Raw genomic sequence first — 25,723 nt, 5'->3', positions numbered from 1 at the left:
GTCCACTATTCTAGGTTCAGATGTAATTATTAAGTCTAGCCTCGATGGTTCTTCTTCATTTCTATACCTAGTGTTCTCTTGTATCCATTGTGTCATTGAATGGTCAGTAATCATCTCAAGTAGAGCATTTCCCCATGAGTCATCACCACTCTTTACTGTCATTTCTTCCCAGCAGATTTCTTTGCAATTAAAGTCGCCCATCATAACTATTCTTCCTCCGTCTTCCATTATTTTAGTTAATGCTATCTTTGTGTCCTCTAACATACTTTTATGTTCACTCTCCTCCCATGAGGCTGTTTTCGGAGGCACATAATTGATCACAAATTTTCTGCTCTTCTTATCTCGGTCTTCCACTTCTATCATAATCATCTCTACTGTATTCTTTCCATATATGACACCTTTCACGTTTATATCCTTCTTAGTCAGGAACATTACTCCACCCGCTTGTTTTTTCTCTCTGTTTCTAATCCAATAATTGTATGTATCATGTCCTACACTGTTGGGTGGTAGTGGGCCTTTTAATTTTGTTTCTACAATTCCCATTATGTCCGGTTCTTTTTCTTTCAAATAATCATTCAGTTCATTCAATCCTGTTATCAATCCATCTATATTTGTGTAAGACACTCTTAGTTTTCTGCCACTTCCATTGTATTCTCTGTTTCCCTTATGTTTTTCTTTAGTATGTCGAACTGCTTTATTTTCATGTTCACTACTCTCCAATAGAATCTCTCTTTCTCTGACTCCGTTCTTTCCTCGTTTTTTTGCCTTAGCTTCAATTCTTTTCTGCTTTTCTGCCTCTCTTTCCTCCTTATTCATTTCTCTTTTTATCCATACCTTTTTATATTGATCATTTGTTGCTAGTTTCCCTGTCTTGGATAGAATTTTCTCTGCTGTTGTTTGTGACCTGAATTTAATCTTAATTGGTCTGGTCTTATCTGTACTATATTTTCCGAGTCTGAATTTTTCCTCAATTTCCTTTATAATTTCTGGTTCATCTTCCTGGATTAATTTTAATAAACTGCTTACTCTTTCATTTTCCTCCTTGATTCTTGCGGTTCTATCTGGGTTATGTTTCTCTTCCATTCCTAATATAATTATACATTTCTTTTTGTCAGCTAATTCTCTTACTATATTCTCCTTCTGTCTCATCACTTTAATAACTGAGTCTTCATTATGTTCTTTCAATTGCTGTTTGACTATGTCAGTGAATGAAACCTTATTCCCTTCTTGAGTTATTCTCCAATTTTTAGCTTCTGTAGCTATTTTCTCTCTGTTTTCATTACTATTCTTCTTCAATTTCTCATTCTCCTCCTTTACATTTCCTAACTGTCTTTTTAGGTCCTCTATTTCTTCAGTTAAGTTTCTGTTAGCCTTCTCTAGTTGTTCCAACCTTTCAATTCTTTGGAAAATGGAGTCTACGTTACCTAACTTACGCTCCAAGTCCTCGATCACCTTATCAACTCTCTCCTCTAGTCTTATCAGTCGGGGGGGGGGGGGGGGGGTTGTGTCCCCCCCACCCTCTTTAAATCCCTGGAACATATTCTCGTCACTTTCTTCTGTATTGCTCCTCTCTATACTTCTAATCTTTACATTTTTATTAGACATGTCATCCTCACTCAGTCGTTTGTTTACCTTCCGCTTGTCTGGCTGGGCCAAGTCTACTCCCTCCTCATTTCCTTCCATTTCCCTCAGTAATCCCTCCCCTTTTCCTCTTTCCCTACTTTCCCACTACTCCACGAGCAATTTCCCCCCCACCCTGCAAAAACACTAGGCACTTCTCTTTGCGTTGGGATCCACAGACTTCAGTTTTCTTCAGAACGTCATCCAAGCCGTCCATTCGCTGAAGTGTGTGCGTGTGTGTGTGTGTGTGTGTGTGTGTGTGTGTGTGTGTGTGTGTTACAATTTCTTATAGCTCCTGCTGATAGAATTTTCAGTGCCAAGGTCAATGATTATGGTTTGATTCTTTTGTCTGTGCGACCGAAAAATGTCACCTTTCTATTACCATGACGTCATATCGTTCGATTATATAGACCAACTTCTGGAGGAACAGAACACCAGATACCTTCCAGACACCGACATGAGCTTCAAGGTAGTCTTTTCTGAAATCCTCGAACACTCAAAGATTTAATTTAGTATTTTTAGATATCTTATCGAAGATGAAACTTTACCTTATGAACACAGTCTTGGTTAATATCGATTTCGAGTGATATCAAGAAGATTTTATATGATACTTGTTTCTTTAAATCGTGATGGAAATTCGATGTATGTGAAGATTACTATACTATCATTGGTTTTATATATATGGTTTTGCAAATCTTAGTGACCTCTTTTTTTCAGATTCTCATTTTGCTGAGCATCATGGTCCTGGCTGCAGCCGACCATCCCAGCCAATTCTACGGGACTCCTCATCAGGTAAAAAAAAAGCTCTCAGGTCAACAGATCTAATTTTCCTTCATTCATACGATTTGGAATAACGTTCCTGTATTTTTTTCTGAAAACCAGGACTCTCACGAACACGACAACTACGGCGGACCAGCCAGATACAAGTTTGCTTGGGCCGTGAAAGACTACTCCGGTAACGACTTCGGCCACCAGGAGAGTCGCGAAGATGAACACACTCAGGGATCCTACTACGCGCAGCTCCCCGACGGGCGCCTGCAGAAGGTGCACTACAAAGTGGAAGGGGACTCTGGCTATGTGGCCAACGTCGAGTACGAGGGCGAGGCCCACCACCCGGACACGAGCGACGAGGACAAGCGCACCTACGGTCCTCCTCAACCCAGTCCTCTCTACGGACACCCTAACTAAGGATACCACCACTAAAAGGACAACTGAATCCTTAGCTCAGAGACGATCCTGAAGCGTAAATGACGCGACTCGATCTCGGCATATCATTAATTTATTGTGAGCTTACGCTAGTCTTTGCTCTTAATTTATTATGTACCTATAGAAAAATATAGAAATACTCTATTGTGCACGAATATTTTTTGCATCCAACTGAAGAGAGAAAAACATCTATTCCAGTGCGCTTGCACACACACAGGTAAGGTTAGAGATCTATGAGAGCAGAGAAGCATTATACATTTTGTCTTGTAGATTGAAGCTAGATGAAAAATTGGATATTCAAATTGTTGGTGGAAAATACAGTGTGTGTAGGAAGAAAATGGAGATAAGAACAGACGGTATGTGATGATAGGAGTGAAGAAACATATGAAAGGACTTCTGTCGGCATGTTTTTGCCATTGGAAGTAAAACCTGAGAAGGAAAAGCTGAAATGATAAATGTATCACAAATGACATACATACATACATGCATATACCAACGGTTTTCCCCCTTAAAAGGGAGGTAACCAAAAAACAAAGGTATAAATTTCACTCACACCCATTCCATTCCCACATACTCCACTCACATTCCCCCCCCTCCCTCCCTCTTATCTTGGCTCCTCCTGGATAACGGGTCATCCCTGGATCTCGCCCACTGCCTTGGGTTAGAAGCAATATAGCAAGACACAGCGCATCCACAACAAGGCCGCTTCATTTAATCGGCGACATCTCGTCTCCGTCCCCTCATACAGAAAAAGAGAAGACTAAGAAAAATCTCATCGGGCTGCGTCAAAATATCATTCACACATACTTCCTCCTCTTCCTCCATCCCCCATCCATTCCCTTCCATGCATCACAGTATCATCCATACACATTCTCCACTCACCCCTATCTTCAGTCTTCTCCCTTTCTTCCTCAACAGACATTCCTCCTTTCCCAGTGCCCCTTTTACCCGATCCATCCATCTCATCCTCAGTCGCCCCCTCTTGTTCACACCTTCCATCTTTGCCTTCCACTTCTCTTTTACTAATCTTTCTTCACTCATTCTTTTCATGGTCGCAAATGACGAGAGTAGTAAAAAAAGCAGCAAGGCGTCGTATGCAACCACTGAAACAATAAAATGGAACCAGATGTTGATAGATGTGGAAAATAGCAATATAACAAGAACAAACATCAGATGTTGATAGGCGTGGAAAATATTTTGTAGAAATTTGTTGAAAAAGTAACAATGTGACCCTTGTGGGAGATTTCAATTGCAGAGAAATGAATTGGGGAAGAGTGGGAGGCTTACAAAAGTGATGTTTACTGGAGAATATATGCTTGAATTGAACAATGAACTAATGATTAGAGAAACAACAGGACTAAGGGGAGAATGTACACTACCCATAATAGATCTACTACTGACACAAGGACGAGATGAGATTTCCATGCCTGCAGGGAGTGAAAGTTTTATAGACGAGTCTTATAGACAAGAAATATACTGTATAATTCATAGAAGACAAAATTAATAGAACTAAGGAAATGTTGAATGAGATTAGGGAGAATTTAAAGGAACAAAAAAAATCATATTTTGGCAGTGAAGAAATACCAAAATCATCAAGAGTCCTATGAAATTTGTATAAACCAAAGGAAACAAACAATGCTGTATACATAAAATCGTAAGGTTCGAACGACATGGCAAAGACAAAAGGAAAGATGACAAGACGTTAAAAAAGAATATCGGGAAAATGTGATGTGGTTAGGGGAACCCATGGAATCAATATATCATAAAATCAAAGAAAAGAGAAATTACAAATAAACCCGACAGTAACCATGGTGTAAACAAGGTAGACAAATTAAAAATATATATTTATAGAGAAGTCAGAGATTGCCCAAATAATTTTACCTTATAATCAGTAGAGTAAATACATTCTTTGCTTGAAATGTTATATAGAAACAGGGATGAAAGTACGTATTTGAGTGTCATCTTTTCGTGTGATACCAATTCAGGAGCTTAGAAAATGTATTCAAGAACCAGACTACTTAATATATAGGCGCAATTCTCCTGAGGACAAAAATGATGAATGATGAAATATATGTAGGAAATAAGGGAAGAGGCCAAACGCAGAGTATGGGAGTCCAATATATTTTACGTTTCGCCCAGCAGGGCTTCTTCAGAAATAACATCGATGAAAAACATTTTACTCCTTATATAGCCCGAGCCTTGCGGGGAGAAACAAACATTAAAATGGTGTACTTACAATTTGCGCAAATTGCTTGTTACTTGTAATTAAAATTGCCAATGGTTTGTTAATTGTAAAAAATCCACTATTCTGATTTATATTTTCTATGAGGGATATAAACGCCGATTCTAAACATCTACGTTTCATTGTATCGTTTTCATATTTTATAATCTTGGAATTATTCCAATCAGCATTGTGGCCGGTATCGAATCTATGTTTAACAATGGCATTATTCATATTGTATGTTTTCATATCATATTTATGTTCTAATACTCTCTTATCAATACCACGGAAACTTTCACCAATGTAAACCTTTTCACAACCTAGACATGGCACACAATAAATACCTGCTTGACGAATATTTTCCCTGCTCTTATTTCGGTTTTTAATGAGATTACCAACTGTTACTGAGCTGGTTTTAACAACCTTAACACCAGCCTTGTTTAATAATGGGGAAATATTGTCTGCAACTGAGGTATTAGGTAATATGATCTTCTTTGTATATTCAGAACTAAGGAAACGTTGAATGAGATTAGGGAGAATTTAAAGCGACAATAAAAAAATCATATTTCGGGATTGAAAAAATACCAAGATCATCAAGAGTCCTATGAAATTTGTATAAACCAAAGGAAACAAACAATGCTGTATACATAAAATCGTAAGGTTCGAACGACATGGCAAAGACAAAAGGAAAGATGACAAGACGTTAAAAAAGAATATCGGGAAAATGTGATGTGGTTAGGGGAACCCATGGAATCAATATATCATAAAATCAAAGAAAAGAGAAATTACAAATAAACCCGACAGTAACCATGGTGTAAACAAGGTAGACAAATTAAAAATATATATTTATAGAGAAGTCAGAGATTGCCCAAATAATTTTACCTTATAGTCAGTAGAGTAAATACGTTCTTTGCTTGAAATGTTATATAAAAACAGAGATGAAAGTACGTATTTGAGTGTCATCTTCTCGTGTGATACCGATTCAGGGGCTTAGAAAAAGTATTCAAGGACCAGACTACTTAATATATAAGCGCAATTCTACTGAGGACAAAAATGATGAATGATGAAATATATGTAGGAAATAACTAAATATGAAACAAGACATATAGTTATCATCGAGGACTTTGATATGATATACATAAGATGGGATGCATTGATAACTGAATCCAATGACAGTCTTAAGGATGTCTCCAACTTCCTTAGATATCATCTGCATACAATATGTAGTAAATACGAGGCGAATCTTGTTTAGGATAATGTAGTCATCAATTTTAAAATATACATCTGAAATAGTATAGATATTGCAGCGTTTTTGACGATACTTCAGGTGATTACTATAATGAATAAATGAACCAAGATTGCAAAGATCCCGTTTATGTAGCTTATTGTGTTTTGCGACACTGCTTCTGACCCAGGGCGGTGGACAGGGTGCAGGGATGACCCGTCATCCAGGAGGTGCTCAGATGAGAGGGAGGGTGGGAGGGGGGTGGAGTGTTTTTAGGGATGAAATGGGTGGGAGTGTTTTTATGCCTTTCCCTTTTTGGCTACCTCCCTTGGAAGGGGGAAAAAGCCTTGGTATATGTATGTATGTATTGTGTTTTTGAGAAGGTCTTTGATAAGGTGCCACAAACACAGCTAATGTAAGAATATCAAATGTAATATGTAAAACCAAATATGATTGGTCAGATTTCTTCGTTTCTCAGCAATAGAAAAGAGAGGTCGGTCGTCCATGGAGAAATATCTGAGTGCAAGGATGTGCAGGGTAATGAAGTTTTAAAAAGAATAGAAAAATGGCAAAACTTTACTGATGGACATGATAATGCAAGATTACATGAATTTCCGGAAGAGGTAAACATTGAAATGAGCTTGACGGTTTGACCTGAAAAGAAAGAAAAAAAATTGTAGTGAAGTGACACAAACAGGTCATAAGAGTAGCGTTGAGATTATGAGATTAAGAAGGTTCCAAGGTTTGATAAAATATCCTGAAGCAAAGGAGGATTAAAAGAGCTCTAAGAAATATGTACATACAAAAGGAAGCTAGCAATATCATATACAGGAGAGTACGAGGCACACGTTATATGAATAAAGACGAGAGACTAAAAGACAAGATGCTCACACAAGAAAATTATTTGAGAATCTATTATGTGGTAAGGAAGCTCTTGGAATTTATATATCTTAAAAGTAAATAGAAGAGACACAAAAACAACCCCAGCACTATCAACAATCATGATGGAAGAAAAGTAAACAAATTGAAAATTATTATGAATAGAGAACTCACAGACAGTCCAAATGATTTGTGCATTTCATTCAGTAATGTAGAGTCATCTTCACAAGTGATGTCAAATCTTTATTTGTTTTAAAAAATAGGGTATCATTTTCTGTGGATAGATACGAAACATACATACGCTAGTGATAGCGACATTAATCTAATCATTTTTATGATAGTCGTATGTAGGATTCTAACCCACATACGAAGGTAATCTTACGGTTGGCCGAAAGCAGTGGGTTCGAATCCTATATGCGACTGTCATAAAAATGATCATGACACCATTTGTTTTAAGAATCAGGTTTTTGAGTATATATGCTCAATATTTGTGAAGTTAATAACATCAAAGGATGAACGTAATCAATAAATATAGCAAAAACATATTGGAACCTGACGAGTTAATCTGGTAGAAAGTTTTAGCACGATATTTCATCCAATACACTCACAAAGCAACAGGATCTAGAGACAGGTCTGAGCTAAACAGATCTGATTGATTTTTTTTTTTTTTTTTTTTTTTTTTTTTTTTTTTTGCCGTGATTGCATTATATTGGACAGCATAAAGGTTAAATGTCCACTAGGCGGAGTGTGCGAGTTTTATGTTTCATTGAGAGCCACAAGGTGTGTGTGTGCGTGTGTGTGTGTGTGTGTGTGTGTGTGTGTGTGTGTGTGTGTGTGTGTGTGTGTGTGTGTGTGTGTGCGTGTCTGTGTGTGCGTGTGTGTGTGTGTGTGTGTGTGTGTGTGTGTGTGTGTGTGTGTGTGTGTGTGTGTGTGTGTGTGTGTTAACATTTCTTATAGCTCCTGCTGATAGAATTTTCAGTGCCAAGGTCAATGATTATTGTTTGATTCTTTTGGCTGTGCGACCGAAAAATGTCACCTTTCTATTACCATGACGTCATATCGTTCGATTATATAGACCAACTTCTGGAGGAACAGAACACCAGATACCTTCCAGACACCGACATGAGCTTCAAGGTAGTCTCTTCTGAAATCCTCGAAAACACAAAGATTTAATTTAGTATTTTTAGATATCTTATCGAAGATGAAAATTTACCTTATAAACACAGTCTTGGATATTATCGATTTCGAGTGATATCAAGAAGATTTTATATGATATTTGTTACTCTAAATCGTGATGGAAATTCGATGTATGTGAAGATTACTATACTATCATTGGTTTTATATATATAGTTTTGCAAATCTCAGTGACCTCTTTTTTCAGATTTTCATTTTGCTGAGCATCGTGGCCCTGGCTGCAGCCGACCATCCCAGCCAATTCTACGGGACTCCTCATCAGGTAAAAGAAAAGCTCTCAGGTCAACAGATCTAATTTTCCTTCATTCATACCATTAGGAATAACGTTCCTGTATTTTTTTTTCTGAAAACCAGGACTCTCACGAACACGACAACTACGGCGGACCCGCCAGATACAAGTTTGCTTGGGCCGTGAAAGACTACTCCGGTAACGACTTCGGCCACCAGGAGAGTCGCGAAGATGAGCACACACAGGGATCCTACTACGCGCAGCTCCCCGACGGGCGCCTGCAGAAGGTGCACTACAAAGTGGAAGGGGACTCTGGCTACGTGGCCAACGTCGAGTACGAGGGCGAGGCCCACTACCCGGACACGAGCGACGAGGACAAGCGCACCTACGGTCCTCCTCAACCCAGTCCTCTCTACGGACACCCTAACTAAGGATACCACCACTAAAATGACAACTCAATCCTTAGCACGGAGACGATCCTGAAGCGTAAATGACGCGACTCGATCTCGGCATATCATTAATTTATTGTGAGCTTACGCTAGTCTTTGCTCTTAATTTATTATGTACCTATAGAAAAATATAGAAATACTCTATTGTGCACGAATATTTTTTGCATCCAACTGAAGAGAGAAAAACATCTGTTCCAGTGCGCTTGCACACACACGGGTAAGGTTAGAGATGTGAGAGGAGGAACGTTATACATTTTGTCTTGTAGATTGAAGCTAGATGAAAAATTGGATATCCAAATTGTTGATGGAAAATACAGTGTGTGTAGGAAGAAAATGGAGATAAGAACAGACGGTATGTGATGACAGGAGTGAAGAAACATATGAAAGGACTTCTGTCGGCATGTTTTTGCCATTGGAATTAACACCTGAGAAGGAAAAGCTGAAATGATAAATGTGAGTATCACAAATGACATACATACATACATACATACATATACCAACGGTTTTTTCCCACTTACAAGGGAGGTAACCAAAAAACAAAGGCATAAAATTCACTCCCACCCATTCCATCCCCACATACTCCACTGACATTCACCCCCCTCCCTCCCTCTTATCTTGGCTCCTCCTGGATGACGGGTCATCCCTGCATCTCGCCCACTGCCCTGGGTCAGAAGCAATGTAGCAATAAACAGCGCATCCACAACAAGGCCGCTTCATTTAATCGGCGACATCTCGTCTCCGTCCCCTCATACAGAAAAAGAGAAGACTAAGAGAAATCTCTTCGGGCTGCGTCAAAATATCATTCACACATACTTCCTCCTCCTCCTCCATCCCCCACCGATTCCCTTTCATGCATCACAGAATCATTCATACACAACTATTCTCCACTCACCCCTATCTTCCGTCTTCTCCCTTTCTTCCTCAACAGACATTTCTCCTTTCCCAGTGCCCCTGTTACCCGATCCATCCATCTCATCTTCAGTCGCCCCCTCATGTTCAATCCCTCCACCTTTGCCTTCCACATCTCTTTTACTAATCTTTCTTCATTCATTCTTTTCATGGTCGCAAATGACGAGAGTAGTAAAAAAAGCAGCAAGGCGTCGTATACAACCGCTGAAACAATAAAATTGAACCAGATGTTGATAGATATGGAAAACCAAAATTTCGTATGTATCACCTAAAGCAATATAACAAGAACAAACATCAGATGTTGATAGGTGTGGAAAATATTTTGAAGAAATTTGTTGAAAAAGTAACAATGTGACCCTGGTGGGAGATTTCAATTGCAGAGAAATGAATTGGGGAAGAGTGGGAGGCTCAGAAAGGGATGTTTACTGGAGAATATATACATGAATTGAACAATGAACTAATGATTAGAGAAACAACAGGACTAAGGGGAGAATGTACACTACCCATAATAGATCTACTACTGACACAAAGACGAGATGAGATTTCCATGCCTGCAGGGAGTGAAAGTTTTATAGACGAGTCTTATAGACAAGAAATATACTGTATAATTCATAGAAGACAAAATTAACAGAAGTGAGAAAATGTTGAATGAGATTAGGGGGAATATAAAGAGACAAAAATATCATATTTCGGGATTGAAAAAATACCAAGATCATCAAGAGTCCTATGAAATTTGTATAAACCAAAGGAAGCAAACAATGCTGTATACATAAAATCACAAGGTTCGAGCGACATGACAAAGACAAAAGGAAAGATGACAAGACGTTAAAAAAGAATATCGGGAAAATGTGATGTGGTAAGGGGAACCCATGGAAACAATATATCATAAAATCAAAGAAAAGACAAATTACAAATAAACCCGACAGTAACCATGGTGCAAACAAAATAGATCAATTAAGAATATATATTTATAGAGAAGTCACAGATTGCCAAAATAATTTTACCTTATAGTCAGTAGGCGTAAATACGTTCTTTGGTTGAAATGTTATATAAAAACAGGGATGAAAGTACTTATTTGAGTGTCATCTTTTCGTGTGATACCAATTCAGGGGCATAGAAAATGTAATCAAGAACCAAACTACTTAATATATAAGCGCAATTCTCCCGAGGACAAAAATAATGAATGATGAAATATATGTAGGAAATAACTAAATATGAAACAAGACATATAGTTATCATCGGGGACTTTGATATGACATACATAAGATGGGATGAATTGATAACTGAATCCAATGACAGTCTTAAGGATGTCTCCAACTTCCTTAGATATCATCTGCATAAAATATGTAGTAAATACGGGATGAATCTTGTTTAGGATAATGTAGTCATGTAAAATATACATCTGAAATAGTATAGATATTGCAGCGTTTCTGACGATACTTCAGGTGATTACTATAATGAATAAATGAACCAAGATTGCAAAGAAGATCCCGTTTATGTAGCTTATTGTGTTTTTGAGAAGGTCTTTGATAAGGTGCCACAAGCACAGCTAATGTAAAAATATCAACTATAATATGTAAAACCCAATATGATAGGTCAGATCTCTTCGTTTCTCAGCAATAGAAAAGAGAGGTCGGTCGTCCATAGAGAAATATCTGACTGGAAGGATGTATTCATTGAATTACCACAAAGGTTGATGATGGAGTCATTACCGTTGTTGGACTACATTAGGTCATGTAAACGACATATGAAAAGTACCTCCCATTTAATACGTCCACTAGATTTTGTACTTCTTGTATTTACATTTTCATGTGCTTCAGCATTCTTCACTAGTCCCTTCTTTTCTTCAAAGCAAATTTCCTGGTTAAACCCTATCTGGAAATTTCTATTTACTATTTCTGCAAGAGATTCTACATCTTCATAGATTGCTTTACTTGATTTTTACATTTGCCAGCTGCAATCCATTTTCTTTTGGCATATACTTTTCTCTCTCTCTCTATCTCTCTCTCTCTCTCTCTCTCTCTCTCTCTCTCACACACACACACACACTCTATCTTCCTCTCTCTATCTATCTCTCGCTCTCTATCTATCTACCTCCATTCCTATCTCTCTCCCTCCCTCTCTCTCTCTCTCTCTCTCTCTCTCTCTCTCTCTCTCCCTCCCTCTCTCTCTCTCTCTCTCTCTCTCTCTCTCTTCACTTTCCCTGTATGGGGCATTGGCTACACGTGCTATGAAATCATTATTCTAGGAACTTTAGTGGCAGCCATATGGACCGAGTCACTTAGTATTCCTTTGTGATTTGAGACTAAATTCTTATCTCTCTCTCTCTCTCTAAAAAAAAAAAAAAAAAAAAAAAAAAAAAAAAAAAAAAAAAAAAAAAAAAAAAAAAAAAAAAAAAAAAAAAAAAAAAAAAAAAAAAAAAAAAAAAAAAAAAAAAAAAGGCTGACCCCATTCAGTTTCGACCATCTGTTCTGCATTCCTCCTTAACTATTTTACAATTTTTACAGCTCTGCCTCTTCGGTGCGCCATTGTTCCTAGGGATAGAGGCATTCGTTAAATAATTTCTCCGTGTTTCCCATACCCTATCTTCATCTCTCTCTCTATTCCTCTATTGCTGATTAGCATTTTTTGTCAAACCAATGCTCCGTTGTATATTATTCGCTTTTTAATCTTGGTAATATTTTTTCATAACTCAGTTATGATCTTTTTCTATTTATTTTGTCTCCCTAAATTTTCTTTAATATGATTCATCAGAGTAGTTCCTCAGTTCTGAAAAATTTTCCCTCCCAAATTTATGCATTCCTTGTCTGTAAGACCCAAGTAAATTGTACACAACTTACATAGGGCACTCAAGAAATTTGAGAGCAATCTTTCCTTGTATTTAGGTATTTCAAGGAATATAACATCTAGTTCTCTAGTCAACAGTAGATCTGATCTGTGTGGTGTGCCTTCTCTTCTCTCTCCTGTTGTTTCTTTAACCCATTGATTCATTAACCCATGTGGTACATACAGCCATAGGACACTCAAGAAATTTGAGAGCAGTCTTTCCTAGCGTATATGTATTTCAAGGAATATAACATTTAGTTCTCTAGTCAGGAGCTGATCTGATCTGTGTGGTGTGCCTTCTCTTCTCTCTCCTGTTGTTTCTTTAACCCATTGATTCATTAGCCCATGTGGTACATATGATACCTTGATGACTTTACTACTCCCCCCCCATTTACTAATCTCACATGCTTCATTTCAGATCTTTCTTCCTCAGTTACTCTACCATCCACCGTCATTTTTTCGCAACTATCAGCATATGTTCTCCTTACTATATCCCTTTTCACTTCTTCACAAATTGTATGTTTCATCAATAACTTGGATATCCAAATATTTAGCTAGGTTGGGACCTAGAGGACAATATATCTCCTAGATCTCTAACCTAATTCGTGTGCAATCACGTTGGAACAGATATTTTTGTCTCATAAGTAAGATGCAAAAAATAAACATATATTCGTGCAAAATATTTTTTTTTTATTTTTTTTATATGGATACAACATAAGTTAAGAACACGGACTAGCGTGAGCCCAATAAATTAATTACAGACAAAGAACAAGTCGTATCGTTTAGGCTTCAGAACTGTCTCTGTCGCAACAATTCGCTTATTGTCGTGGTAGTGATGTCCTTAGTTAGGGAGTCCGTAGAGAGGACTGGGCTGAGGAGGACCGTAGGTGCGCTTGTCCTCGTCGCTCGCGTCCGGGTAGTGGGCCTCGCCCTCGTACTCGACGTTGGCCACGTAGCCAGAGTTCCCTTCCACTTTGTAGTTCACCTTCTGCAGGCGCCCGTCGGGGAGCTGCGCGTAGTAGGATCCCTGGGTGTGCTCATCTTCGCGACTCTCCTGATGGCCGAAGTCGTTACCGGAGTAGTCTTTCACGGCCCAAGCAAACTTGTATCTGGCGGGTCCGCCGTAGTTGTCGTGTTCGTGTTCGTGAGAGTCCTATTTTCCAGATGAAAATATTATGGAGCGAATTAAAAGGTATTTCTAATTATTCTGATCATATCAAAGTCTGTCGACCGTACAGCTTCTCTTACCTGTTCGGGAGTCCCGTAGAATTGGCTGGGATGGTCGCCGGCCGCCAGGGCTATGAAGCCCAGCAGAATAAGGATCTGAACGAGAAAGTCAAAGTTACTTAGAAAAAATAAAATAAAAACAGAAGTATGCACTGGTAATGATCACAATTTTTAAGATAGAAAAATGCCTACGACAAAGTCTTTAAGAAATATTGAATGAAAGCTTCGAGTATTCGAAGAACTCAGAAGGGACTACCTTGAAGCTCATGTTGGTGTCTGGAACGTTTCTGGTGCTTAGTTCCTTCAGTGACTGGTCTATATATTCGGACGATATGACGTCACAGAGGTAGAAAGGTGACATTTTTCCTTTTCGCTCACGCAGCAGACCCAAAACAATCAAACAATAATCAATGACCTTGGCACTGTTAATTCCACCAGCAAGAGGTCTCGAGACTATTAAGAAGAAAAAAGAAAAATTTCTGGAAAGCGCAAATTTTACAACTTTGAGATCTTTATCCAAGGTAACACCAGATTTTTTTTTTAAGATTAGAGGAACCCCAGTTAAGTTACGTATCTGGCACCCTATTTTACTGGGGGCGAAACATTTACCTTTTCAAGTTCACAGAATTTGATGAGTCAGTCAAATTTCTGTATTAGATTGCTCAAGAAGTAACTGCTATCACAAGAATATATATATATATATATATATATATATATATATATATATATATATATATATATATATATATATATATATATATATATATATATATATATGTGGGTACTATATCTTCTTCCCACGTCACAAATAACGTTGATTTCATTAATTATTTGAATAATCTAGAAATTTGATATGTATGTATATTTATATATATATATGTATATATATACATATATATATATATATATATATATATATATATATATATATATATATATATATATATATATATATATATATATATCGTGACACCTCTGGGAAAACTGCATTTCTTTATTTTTATTCAATCTAATTCATTTTTATTTCAGACACACTTAATTTTTTAGTTTCTTACTCTGTGCCCTTCCTCTACTTTCACAGCTCTAAACGTGGCAGTCATGTCACAGCTCTCTCTCTCTCTCTCTCTCTCTCTCTCTCTCTCTCTCTCCTATCTGTCTGCCTGTCTGTCTGTCTCCCGGTCTATATATCTCGGTCTCTCTCTCTCTCTCTCTCTCTCTCTCTCTCTCTCTCTCTCTCTCTCTCTCTCTCTCTCTCTCCCTCTTTCTCTCATTCTCTCTCTCTCCTTCTATCTGTCTGTCTGTCTGTCTCTCTCTCTCTGTCTCTCTCTCTCTCTCTCTCTCTCTCTCTCTCTCTCTCTCTCTCTCTCTCTCTCTCTCTCTCTCTCTCTCTCTCTCTCTCTCTCTCTCTCTCCATTCTTCCAATGACATCAGCCCCCTTTGTTTAAAATTTGTCCGGACAATATATCTGTTAGTCTAGGGAACATTTTGGTTGATGTTCCTTGTTCTCTTTGACTGATGATGTGATTGTTTTGTATCCTATTTGTAATAAATTAATTCATTTTGGTGAGATATGAAAATTGATTAAGGTTTTCCATAATGATGATCTACAAACACTCATAAACATGCTTAAAATCAATGAAATCGTACCATAGTTCCTTGTATTCCCATGTTTTTCAATGATTTTCCTTCATGGTACAGAGGTGATCATATGTTCATCTCCAAGGTCAAAAACTTATTTTTTTTTTCCCACGCTCTTTCCGTCAGATAGTGTAGCCTTTCTTTCATTCTTTCCTCCTAATCTACGAGTATTCTCCTAACATTTTATCCTCCCGGGCCCCTGTTGCTCTTTATACTATCAAAAATATATACGTTCTTAGGCGGAGGACTATTCAACATCTATCTAAAATGGTCTTTCGATCTTTACGTTTGTCTCCCCATCAGTAAGTCTTCATTCAGATCTCTTTTTGTCTGTATCCTACTGTAATGGTACTAATAATTCTGTACTATTCTTTTAGTTCCCCTTCTCGCCTCAACCTTTGTGTTTTGTCCAATTCCTTGTATATGTTTTGATTCTTCTTCCTTATCTTAATTCCCTCCGTTCCTCTTCGTTGTTCTATGAATATCTGTCTCACTTCATCACTTTGCTCTTGCATCCATACATTTCTAGTTTGTTTATTTATTTCTATTGATTGTCCACACCCTCCATTGCACCATCAGCTTCTCATCTGTAGAATTCGACATCCCATTCTTTCCTGTTTCATAGACTTTCTAGTAGTCACATCTTCGTCTTCCTTTTCATGTACTATTTTCAGTGCGAAACAAGTTTTTCGTTCTGAGGTACTCTTCCAAATGTAATCGTACATACATACATATACCAAAGGCTTTTTCCCCCTTACACGGGGGGTAGCCATATGTAATCGTACAGTAAGAAATTTTGTATCACACATGACTAGACTTTCAGTAAGAGAAGTAGTGGAAATGCACCAACCACAGGATTTTGTAGAGAAGTCATAACTGAGGTTCAGTACACCTCAGCACACAGATAAATTGAGAGAAAGGTGACCAGCAAAAGATAGGCAGTAATTTATTACGTAAGAACATAAGAATAAAGGAGACTGCAAGAGACCATAAGGCCTACACTAGGCAGCTCCGTATCCATCACCACCTGTATGCTCCTCCCCACCCCTCGACCGAATTTCCAGTGCCAAGGTCAATGATTATTGTTTGACACTTTTGGCCCCAGCTGTGCGACCGAAAAGGAAAGGCGTCACTTTTCTACTCACATGACGTCATTTCATCCGATTATATAGATCGACCATTGGAGGAGCTCAACACCAGACATCTTCCAGTCACCAACATGAGCTTCAAGGTAGTGTCTTCTGAAAACTTCAAACACTCAAAAATTTAATTTCTTTAGATCTATTTTCTTCAAATATCTTATCGTAGATAAAAATTGATCATATAAACACAATCATGGTTACTATAGACCTCGAGTGATATTGAGAAGTTTATATATATATTTTTCTCTAACACGCCATGGGAATTCAATGTGTGAAGATTGTCATACTGTAATCGGGTGCAAATATATCGTTTTGCAAAATTTACTTATCTCGAGTTTCTTGCTCAGATCCTCATCCTACTGAGCCTCGTGGCCATGGCGGCCGCCGACCATCCCAGCCAGTTCTACAGGACTCCCCATCAGGTAAGGGAAACTCTCAGATCAACTAACCTTGTTTTGATCCATTGACATAATTAGGAATATTTGTTCCAGCACCCTTTAATTTTTTCTTCTGAAAAACAGGACTCTCACGAGGACGATCACTATGGTGCACCCGCCAGATATAAGTTTGCATGGGCCGTGAAAGACTACTCCGGTAACGACTTCGGTCATCAGGAGAGCCGCGAAGACGAGCGCACTAAGGGTTCTTACTACGTGCAGCTCCCCGACGGGCGCCTAAAGAAGGTGACCTACTACGTCGACGGGGACTCTGGCTTCGTGGCCAACGTCGAGTACGAGGGCGAGGCCCACTACCCAGAGACGAGCGACGAGGACGGGCGCTCCTACGGTCCTCCTCAACCCAGCCCTCTCTACCGACGCCCTAGCTTTGGCCACGATCACGACGGCGATGACTGAGAATTAGGGACGGAAACGGATTTGAAGTCTTAACAACGTGACCCAGTCTCGATCTGTTATTAATTTATTATGAACTCACATTAGTCTGTTTTTAACTTATAGTGTGTCAGTGGAAAGATATTAAAAAGGTATTTTGCACAAACGTTATTTTGTACCCATCTGAGGAGAACAATCTCCGTTCCAACGTGCACGCAGACACAGATCGTTTCTTTTTGAATGCAAACTAGATAAAGATCTAGATATTCAAATTGGATATACAAAATACAGTTTGTGTAGAGAAGAAAAAGTAGATAAGAAGGGAATGCGTGATGAGAGCTGTGAAGTAAAATATAAATGAAGAAATTGGAGAGGGAAAAGCTGAAATTATAAATGTGAGAACAGAAACTGATTGGAATAATGGAGGAGACGTCTTTGTGTTGTATGTCGTCCCTAAACTAAAGGGCAGGAGTGAGAATAAACACCAGTTAACAAACATAATCACAACTTAAATGAGAAAAGTGACAATGTGACCATGATGGGTGATTTTAACTGTGAAGATGTCATTTGGGAGATGTGAAAAGCTCGCGGTATTGAAGAGTCTTGGGAAATTACATTACTGAATATAGCAAGGAGCAAAAGGTTACAGAGACAAAAGTGGCAGACACACTACCTTGATTACGTTTGCTGTTGATTAGAGAATAGAATGTTATAGATTGCTTGAAACACCTGACCACTGGGAAAGAGTGATCACATGGTTAATAAATTCCATGTCTCTAGGGAATGTACAATTTAAAGTTGAGCCACATAGACAAGAGAGATACAACTGCATGAATCAGATTGGAGGGAATTCAGAGACGAATGAAATAGAAAAAAAAATCAACATTCTTTTTAATTCTACAGCTCAGGAGAAAAAATATCACTAAGATTAAAAAGAGAAGAATATGGAAGATAGGTTTGGTTTACCAAAATTTACGAGTAAGCAACAAAAACAAATATAGGATAATAAGTTGGAGAAAGAAAAGAAAAGGATGATCTGGCGTTTCAGATTTGCTTAGTCTTCATTCAGGGATGGTCAATCTGCACCAAAAAGTATAATGCAAATAAAACACATAGCTGTTAGTCTCCTGGAACGGATGCAAGACTTCCTGAATAACAAATTGATAACGACGCTTGTGAAGGATGTCATATTGGAGGGAAGTAACAAATGGGATTCAACAGGGATGAATTTTTGGCATCTGTAATGTTCTTAATCTTTGCTAATGACTTGATGGAGCAGTTACACTATTTCTTTTTTTCCGTGATGCTAAGATCAACGAGAGTGAGAAACGAGGATAAATTAAGTTACTACATGAACTACATAAGATATGTAAATGGAGCTACGAATGGAACAAGCAGCTATACTAATTTGTTGAAGATGCAAAGATCATAAAGAAAGTGAGAGACGAAGACGGTTGCAAGTTCCTAGAAGAAGATTTACATAGAATACATGAATGGAGCAGAGAAAGTAAATTCGTTTTGGTAAGATAAAGTGTAACATACTAGATATGGTCATAAAAAATGACAATTCTTTAATTGAAAACGAAACAGGTAAGGTAGAAAAAACCTCGTGGGATGTTGGTTCTAGAAAATTCGTCATAGAAAATCACACCAAGAAGGCTGTGGAGAAAACTTTTGAAATGTTCAATGATAGGAATGGGATTCCATTACATGTACGAGGACATGAGGAAACTCTCATCGAAACCTTAATGGCCAACACTGAGGAATCCTAAAATGGTCTGGTCACAATAGAAAAATTATGATGTAACAAGATAGGGAATCCTTAAAGAACCGCAACTAAGAAAATCCGAACCTCTCTTACAAACATACGAAGAAAGCCCAAATGATTTGGAGCTGTAACATTAGAGGAAAGAAAGATTTCCAGCAATATTATAGTCATATTCAGAGCTACAAAAAATAGACATAATCCTAAGGAAAAAAATTAAATGTGTGATGAAAGGAAAACGAGAAAGTATAAAAAACATTGTGTTTGAGTTTTTGTGCAAGTGTATGTGTGTGTGTGAGTGTGTGTGTGTGTGTGTGTGTATGTGTGTGTGTGTGTGTGTGTGTGTGTGTGTGTGTGTGTGTGTGTCTGTGTGTGTGTTTGCGCGCGCGAGTTGTGGGACAATTCGAATTTCATCATCCGAGTGTGGTAAATTTCTTTCAAAGTTGAAGGGGGATGTGTACCAAAACCAATCTCTGAGGAACCCCACAAGTAACTTCTCTCCAATCTCATATCTCATCTTTTACAACGGTCATAAATATGTTATGCAGAAAGTTCTTTAATCATTCCAGTAGACTCCCCTCGGGCCATTTTATGTGTTTTATTTTCATATTTTAGACACCTTATCAAAAGCTTTCTCTAGATCCAAGAATACATTCTCTCTTAAGCCACATAGATCACTTAAGTAGAAAAATCAACAAATCTAAAACAAAAACCATCCTTTCTTAATGAGAACTGATCTTCTGTCAAGATGTTTCTTCCAATTATTTTCCAATCTGTTCTTTACAATTCTCTTGCAAGTATTAGCTATCAAGTTTGTCGTGGATACAGTTCTTTAGTTAAGGGTTTCTCCCTATTTTCCTTTAGTATAAATTAATGCAATATTGATATATTTCTTATTATTCGCTATCTCCCCACTTCTACTGAATACACAAGCAATCAGTGAGTTATTAATCCCATCAAGCTTTAGGATTTTTCTCATACGAGCAACGGGCTGCGGCCGACCCCGCTACGTGGGGTCTCGGACCTTCGGGCGAGCTCGCTTTGCTTGCAGGCGCCTTTTGGCTCCTAGCCCTACGGGTCATGTATCTTGAAAAGGGTAAAGTTAAAACAAAAGATATATAGAATCTGTATTTGATTTAACTTCAATACCTTTTTTATTTGTATATTTTCTATAATCAGAATCAGAATACACAGGGAATCCCCGCAGGAATTCTCAGAGGTTCTCCAGAGACTATCCAAGGTCTCCTAAGGGGCTCCCCAGGAGTTTTCAGAGGCTTCTTCGGGAGTTTGCGGACGTCCCGCTTTCAACCAATCAGTCGTCTCCGTTGTTGTGACGTCACCGCTCTCGACCACTCAGTTGTCTCCGTTGCCGTGACGTCACCACTTTCTCAGCCAATCAGGGGCTGGATGGAACGTGGCCCCTTAAGGGATTTCCGGTTTCCGGCCCGATTTAGATCAAAATCAACAGGAATTATTTTATTAGTATATAAATTTGGTGTCCACTTTAGTTTTTGTACTTCTCGCACTGCTACTTGAGTCTCCTTCAGCCCTCTCCTTTAATTCTACCACATCTTCAAAATATTTTTCATGTTAGACCCAGAGAAGAAGCTTTTATTCATTATTTCCGCGAGCAATTCTGCATCGTCATAGACTGCTCCATCTACTTTCAGTAGAACAGACATTTTTCTCTCTTCAATTGGATGTAAAACAGTATTCGAATGAAATTATGCCTTTTTATATTTCTATAGATATCATATAAGTTTAGAGCTCGGACTATTGTGAGCTCACAATAAATTAATTATAGCTAGAGATCGCATCACATCGTTAAGGCTTCAGATCCGTCTACAGTATATTCCAAGGTCTCAGTCGTCGCCGTCGTGATCGTGGCCAAAGTTGGGGCTTCGACAGAGAGGATTGGGTTGAGGAGAACTATAGGTGTGTTTGTCTTCGTCGGAAAAAAACACGTTAGTGTTTATAGTTTTGAATAGCCTCTAGTATATTCAGACATTTTTCATAAGATTTATCAAGTGGGCTAGGAACCGTTTTGGTTGGAATTCTTTGAGTATCTTACATTTTCGTTCTGTAGCTCTATTTTTGTTCCAACGTATATTTTTTTCTACTAATATTCATCTTCGTTAAACTAATGTTTTCTTCTAGGTTTTCCTCCTTCTGGTCGTGGTCTATATATATTTTTCACTATTGAGTTATTTAAAAATATACATATCTTTCGTCTACCTGAATTTTCTCTAATTTTATTTAAATGAATCCTAATTTCTATGAATTTTCTTTTTCGAAGTTATAATTTCCTCGTCTGTAACACTCATCTTTCATTTCGACATCCCTTACAGCCATACGGAATTCAAGAGCTATGTGGTTACTTTTTTTTTTTTTTACCAGAGAACAGGTATTTCTAAGGAATCTAAAACATCTGTTTTTGTACTTAACAGCGAATCTAGCTCTGAAGGTGAGTCTTCTTCCTCATTTTTGTTGTTTCTTTAACCCTTTGGTTATAGCTATTTTCAGCAGTGCATTTCCCAAACATTCATTACTTCCACTGGATTACTGCTCCTTCTAAATCACCTCACAATTCGCATTTAAATAGAGAAAATCACCCATCAGGAACAAATGGTCACTTTACTTGTTTGCTTTGTTTATTTGTTTGTCTCACAACAACTAGTGATCTATATTCATGGGGGCGGCAGGAGTATACGCCAAGGAAATAACAATTCATCTAATAATTACCTCATTTGCTGCTCTCACATCTATAATTTCAGCTCTGCGCTGGTGGCGTAATCAAAAGCGTGCTGGTGTCACATTCGCTTAGTTGTGGGTTCAAATCGCATTCGCTTAGTTGTGGGTTCAAATCCCCCCCACTACTCTCCGATTCCAAGTTACCTGCACCAAAAGATTAAGCGCATAATAGGGGAAACACGGCGGCTTTCGTCGCGGCTGCGCTCGTCCTGGCGTAGTCTTTTCACCTTCCTCTTCCTTTTCCTCCTCTGAAGTCCATCTTCACATTTTTCTTAAATACTTTCATCACAAAACCTTCCTTATCTCCTTTGTCTCTTTTCCACAAGCTGTATTTTCCACCATCCACTTGGATATCCAAATCTTTATCTAAATTCTATTCCACAGGACACAATATATCCAGTTCATTTTCTTTCAAAAAATAAATTATTTCTAACCTAATTTGGGTGGTGAAGGAATTGGGTGTTTTAGGAGAAAGTTAGATAACCTTATGGGTAGGGAAGCCAGGTGATAAAGGACATGAAACTGCATAGTGTAGGCCCTATGGTCTATTGCAGTCTCCTCCGTCATTATCTTTTTACGGTTTACTGACCACGAGAGCGCGGGAACAGTGAGGATGCAAAACAATATTCGTGCGGAATAATGCATTTTTATATATTGCTATAGATACATCATAAGTTAAGAGCACAGACTACTGTGAGCTCACAATAAATTAATTATAGTCAAAGATCGAGTAGCGTCGTTAAGGCTTCCGATCCGTCTATGCTCCAAGCTCTCAGTCGTCGCCGTCATCGCCGTGGCCAAAGCTGGGGCGTCGGTAGAGAGGACTGGGTTGAGGAGGACCGTAGGAGCGCCTGTCCTCGTCGCTCGTCTCGGGGTAGTGGGCCTCGCCCTCGTACTCGACGTTGGCCACGAAGCCAGAGTCCCCGTCCACTTTGTAGTTCACCTTCTGCAGACGTCCATCTGGGAGTTGCACATAGTAGGATCCCTTAGTGTTCTCGTCTTCGCGGCTCTCCTGATGACCGAAGTCGTTACCGGAATTATCTTTCACGGCCCAAGCAAACTTGTAATTTGCGGGTCCGCCGCCGTAGTGATCGTCCTCGTGAGAGTCCTTTTTTCCAGAGGGGAACATTAAGAAATGCATGAACAAATATTCCTATTCATTTGCACGGAACAATGCAAAGCCTGTCGATCTAAGAGCTTGTCTTACCTGATGAGGAGTCCCGTAGAACTGGCTGGGATGGTCGGCGGCCGCCAGGGCCACGAGGCTTAGCAGGATGAGGATCTGAGAAAGAAAGTTGAGGTTACCAAGATTTATATTACATCTTCCTTTATGCTGAATTTCGATCATGTGTGCCAAGAACAAGTTTGTATATATATATATATATTTGCGTCATTCAAGTCAGTAACGATGTTTGTTCAGAAGCTTTGTACAGACAGATATGGAAAGATGATTTGATGGAAAAAAAAACGGGACTTTGGAAGAGGAGCATTCAAGAGAAAAAGATACTACTCGACACCGGTCGAGTAACATCTTTTCCTCCTCTTTCGTCTTCCCATAACTACGATGTTTTTTATAAGTTTAAAAAATATGATCTAAGATAGAACACTTAAAGAATACTAAATTGAATCTTTGGGTGTCAGAAGTTTTCAGAAGGCAGCACCTTGAAGCTCATGTCGGTGTCTGGAAGGTTTCTGGTGTTCAATTCTTCCAGATACTGGTCTATATAATCAGACGATATGACGTCATAGCGGTAGAAAGGCAATTTTTCATTATCGGTCTCACATCTGGGCCAGAAGAATCAAACAATAATCATTGACCTTGGCACTGGAATTTTGCCCAAGAAGGAGGCATCTATCTATCTCTCCATCTATTTATCTATCTATCTATCTATCTATCTATCTATCTATCTATCTACCTATCTACCTTTCTCTCTCTCTCTCTCTCTCTCTCTCTCTCTCTCTCTCTCTCTCTCTATCTATCTATCTATCTATCTACCTATCTGTATAGCTATCTATCTATCCATCTGTCTATCTATCTATCAATCTATCTATCTATCTATCTGTCTTCTCTCTATCTATATGTCTATCTATCTATCTATCTATCTATCTATCTATCTATCTATTTATCTTTCTATATATCAAGAGCCTCTTCCCTCTTATAAGGGAGGTATCAATCCAAGGTACGAATATATACCCATCCTCACCTATTCCATTCCCGTCCAACATTCATTTGTTTCCCTCTCATACAGCTTACAGAAAAACACTGGCTGACTTTCTGTTTATTAATTTGGGTGCTGCCGTATCTCCTCTACATAGTCCAGTAATTGCCACAGACTCAGGCCTTTCTTTACTGAAAGCCTTGTTATGTCTGACACAGATTCTGTTACCACAGTATCATATTTAGAATAAAACCAGTGAATGTAACTGACATTGTTGTCCTCCAAAAACCAATAAACAGAACCGATGATATGGTGCCCATCTCACCTAGTGTAGGCCTTATGGTCTCTTGCAATCTCCTTCATTCTTATGTTCTTATGTTCTTACACCGATCATGACTAAAAGGCATCTCTGTCCTAATAGGCTTCTTTCCTTTTATAAAGGAGGTAGCCAGCGTAAGGAGGGAGCCTAAGGTATGATAATGATAATTAAGATTCAGTCCAGAGTGTGTTGTAATGAGGTTAGAAATAACTAAAGTTAAATTGAAGCCAAGTAAAAAAAATAATTGCCAGTGCATTCAAAATGTAATATACTAGAAATGGGTAAAAGTGGACATTTCGTCATTGAATTACTCAATCGAAAATGAATTCATCACAAAGCGAGAGAGAGAAAAGACCTACAAGTATTGTTATCATGTATCTTACCACTCGAAAACAAGTTAATGGCTTTTCACTATATGGACAAAGAAATAATGACAATTTTGATAAAACTGTTGAAAATCTGATCTACCCCAAACTGGTCTCAACACGAAAAGGACATACAAAAGAGAGCATATAGAGAACAGCAACCAAAGTAGTTTCTAAACTAGAAGACAGATTGTACGGATAAAGGTTAAAAAAGATTAAGTTGCCCACAATTAGAGAGAGAGAGAGAGATAGATAGATAGATAGATAGATAGAGAGAGAGAGAGAGAGAGAGAGAGAGAGAGAGAGAGATGACATGATTGCCGCATTCAGAACTATAGAATTATTGGGCGAAATTGACAAAGATCCCTTACTATGGGACAAAAGTGCAACAAGGGATCATGGCAAGTAACTAAAGAATCCTTTTCTTAAACAATCCTTTCAAGAAGGGTCCTTAGTTCTTCGAATTCCCTGAAATTCGAAGAGGGTTTGAGGCCGTCCCCTGTAAAATAGGGACCCAATTATGCAGTCTAAAGAATTATTAGCTGGGGTTCCTTTGGACTAAATAAAATATAGGATGTTACCCAGAACAAACCTCTTAAAGGTGTAAAATTTAACCTCTCAGGGAAACACATGATTAACCAAGATTTTATTTATTTATTCATTTATTTATTTTATTATTATTATTTCTTATTTATTTATTTATTTATTTATTTATTTATTTATTTATTCATTTATTTATTTATTAATTTGTGTGCGTGTGATAATTTCT

The 25,723-nt window shown here is 38.2% G+C and overlaps 2 protein-coding genes across 2 annotated transcripts; one reads left to right on the top strand and one right to left on the bottom strand.

The window, feature by feature from the left end:
* Positions 1-8,180: 8,180 nt before the first annotated feature.
* LOC143037144 (uncharacterized) lies at positions 8,181-9,005 on the top strand. Its single transcript, XM_076205261.1, has 3 exons — positions 8,181-8,285; positions 8,533-8,607; positions 8,700-9,005. Exons 1-3 carry the CDS (start codon positions 8,181-8,183, stop codon positions 9,003-9,005), a joined length of 486 nt encoding a protein of 161 aa, XP_076061376.1.
* Positions 9,006-13,599: 4,594 nt separating this feature from the next.
* On the bottom strand, positions 13,600-14,346 carry LOC143037143 (uncharacterized). The gene is made up of 3 exons (XM_076205260.1): positions 14,242-14,346; positions 14,007-14,081; positions 13,600-13,911 (listed from the first exon to the last, which is right to left on the bottom strand). Exons 1-3 carry the CDS (start codon positions 14,344-14,346, stop codon positions 13,600-13,602), a joined length of 492 nt encoding a protein of 163 aa, XP_076061375.1.
* Between the last annotated feature and the right edge of the window lie 11,377 nt (positions 14,347-25,723).

Source organism: Oratosquilla oratoria, chromosome 21 (genome assembly GCF_046742065.1).
Source record: "Oratosquilla oratoria isolate Oo_2021 chromosome 21, ASM4674206v1, whole genome shotgun sequence".
Taxonomy (NCBI): Eukaryota; Metazoa; Arthropoda; class Malacostraca; order Stomatopoda; family Squillidae; genus Oratosquilla; species Oratosquilla oratoria.
This window is presented reverse-complemented; position numbering and strand designations above follow the sequence as displayed.

What these genes read in the sequence shown, in the direction of transcription:
- LOC143037144 (XM_076205261.1), top strand. Translation starts at nt 8,181, where the DNA reads ATGTCACCTTTCTATTACCATGACGTCATATCGTTCGATTATATAGAC. An exon ending in ACACCGACATGAGCTTCAAG is followed by an intron (nt 8,286 to 8,532) that starts GTAGTCTCTTCT and finishes CTCTTTTTTCAG; the next exon opens with ATTTTCATTTTGCTGAGCAT. An exon ending in TCTACGGGACTCCTCATCAG is followed by an intron (nt 8,608 to 8,699) that starts GTAAAAGAAAAG and finishes TCTGAAAACCAG; the next exon opens with GACTCTCACGAACACGACAA.
- LOC143037143 (XM_076205260.1), bottom strand. Translation starts at nt 14,346, where the DNA reads ATGTCACCTTTCTACCTCTGTGACGTCATATCGTCCGAATATATAGAC. An exon ending in ACACCAACATGAGCTTCAAG is followed by an intron (nt 14,082 to 14,241) that starts GTAGTCCCTTCT and finishes TTTCTCGTTCAG; the next exon opens with ATCCTTATTCTGCTGGGCTT. An exon ending in TCTACGGGACTCCCGAACAG is followed by an intron (nt 13,912 to 14,006) that starts GTAAGAGAAGCT and finishes TCTGGAAAATAG; the next exon opens with GACTCTCACGAACACGAACA.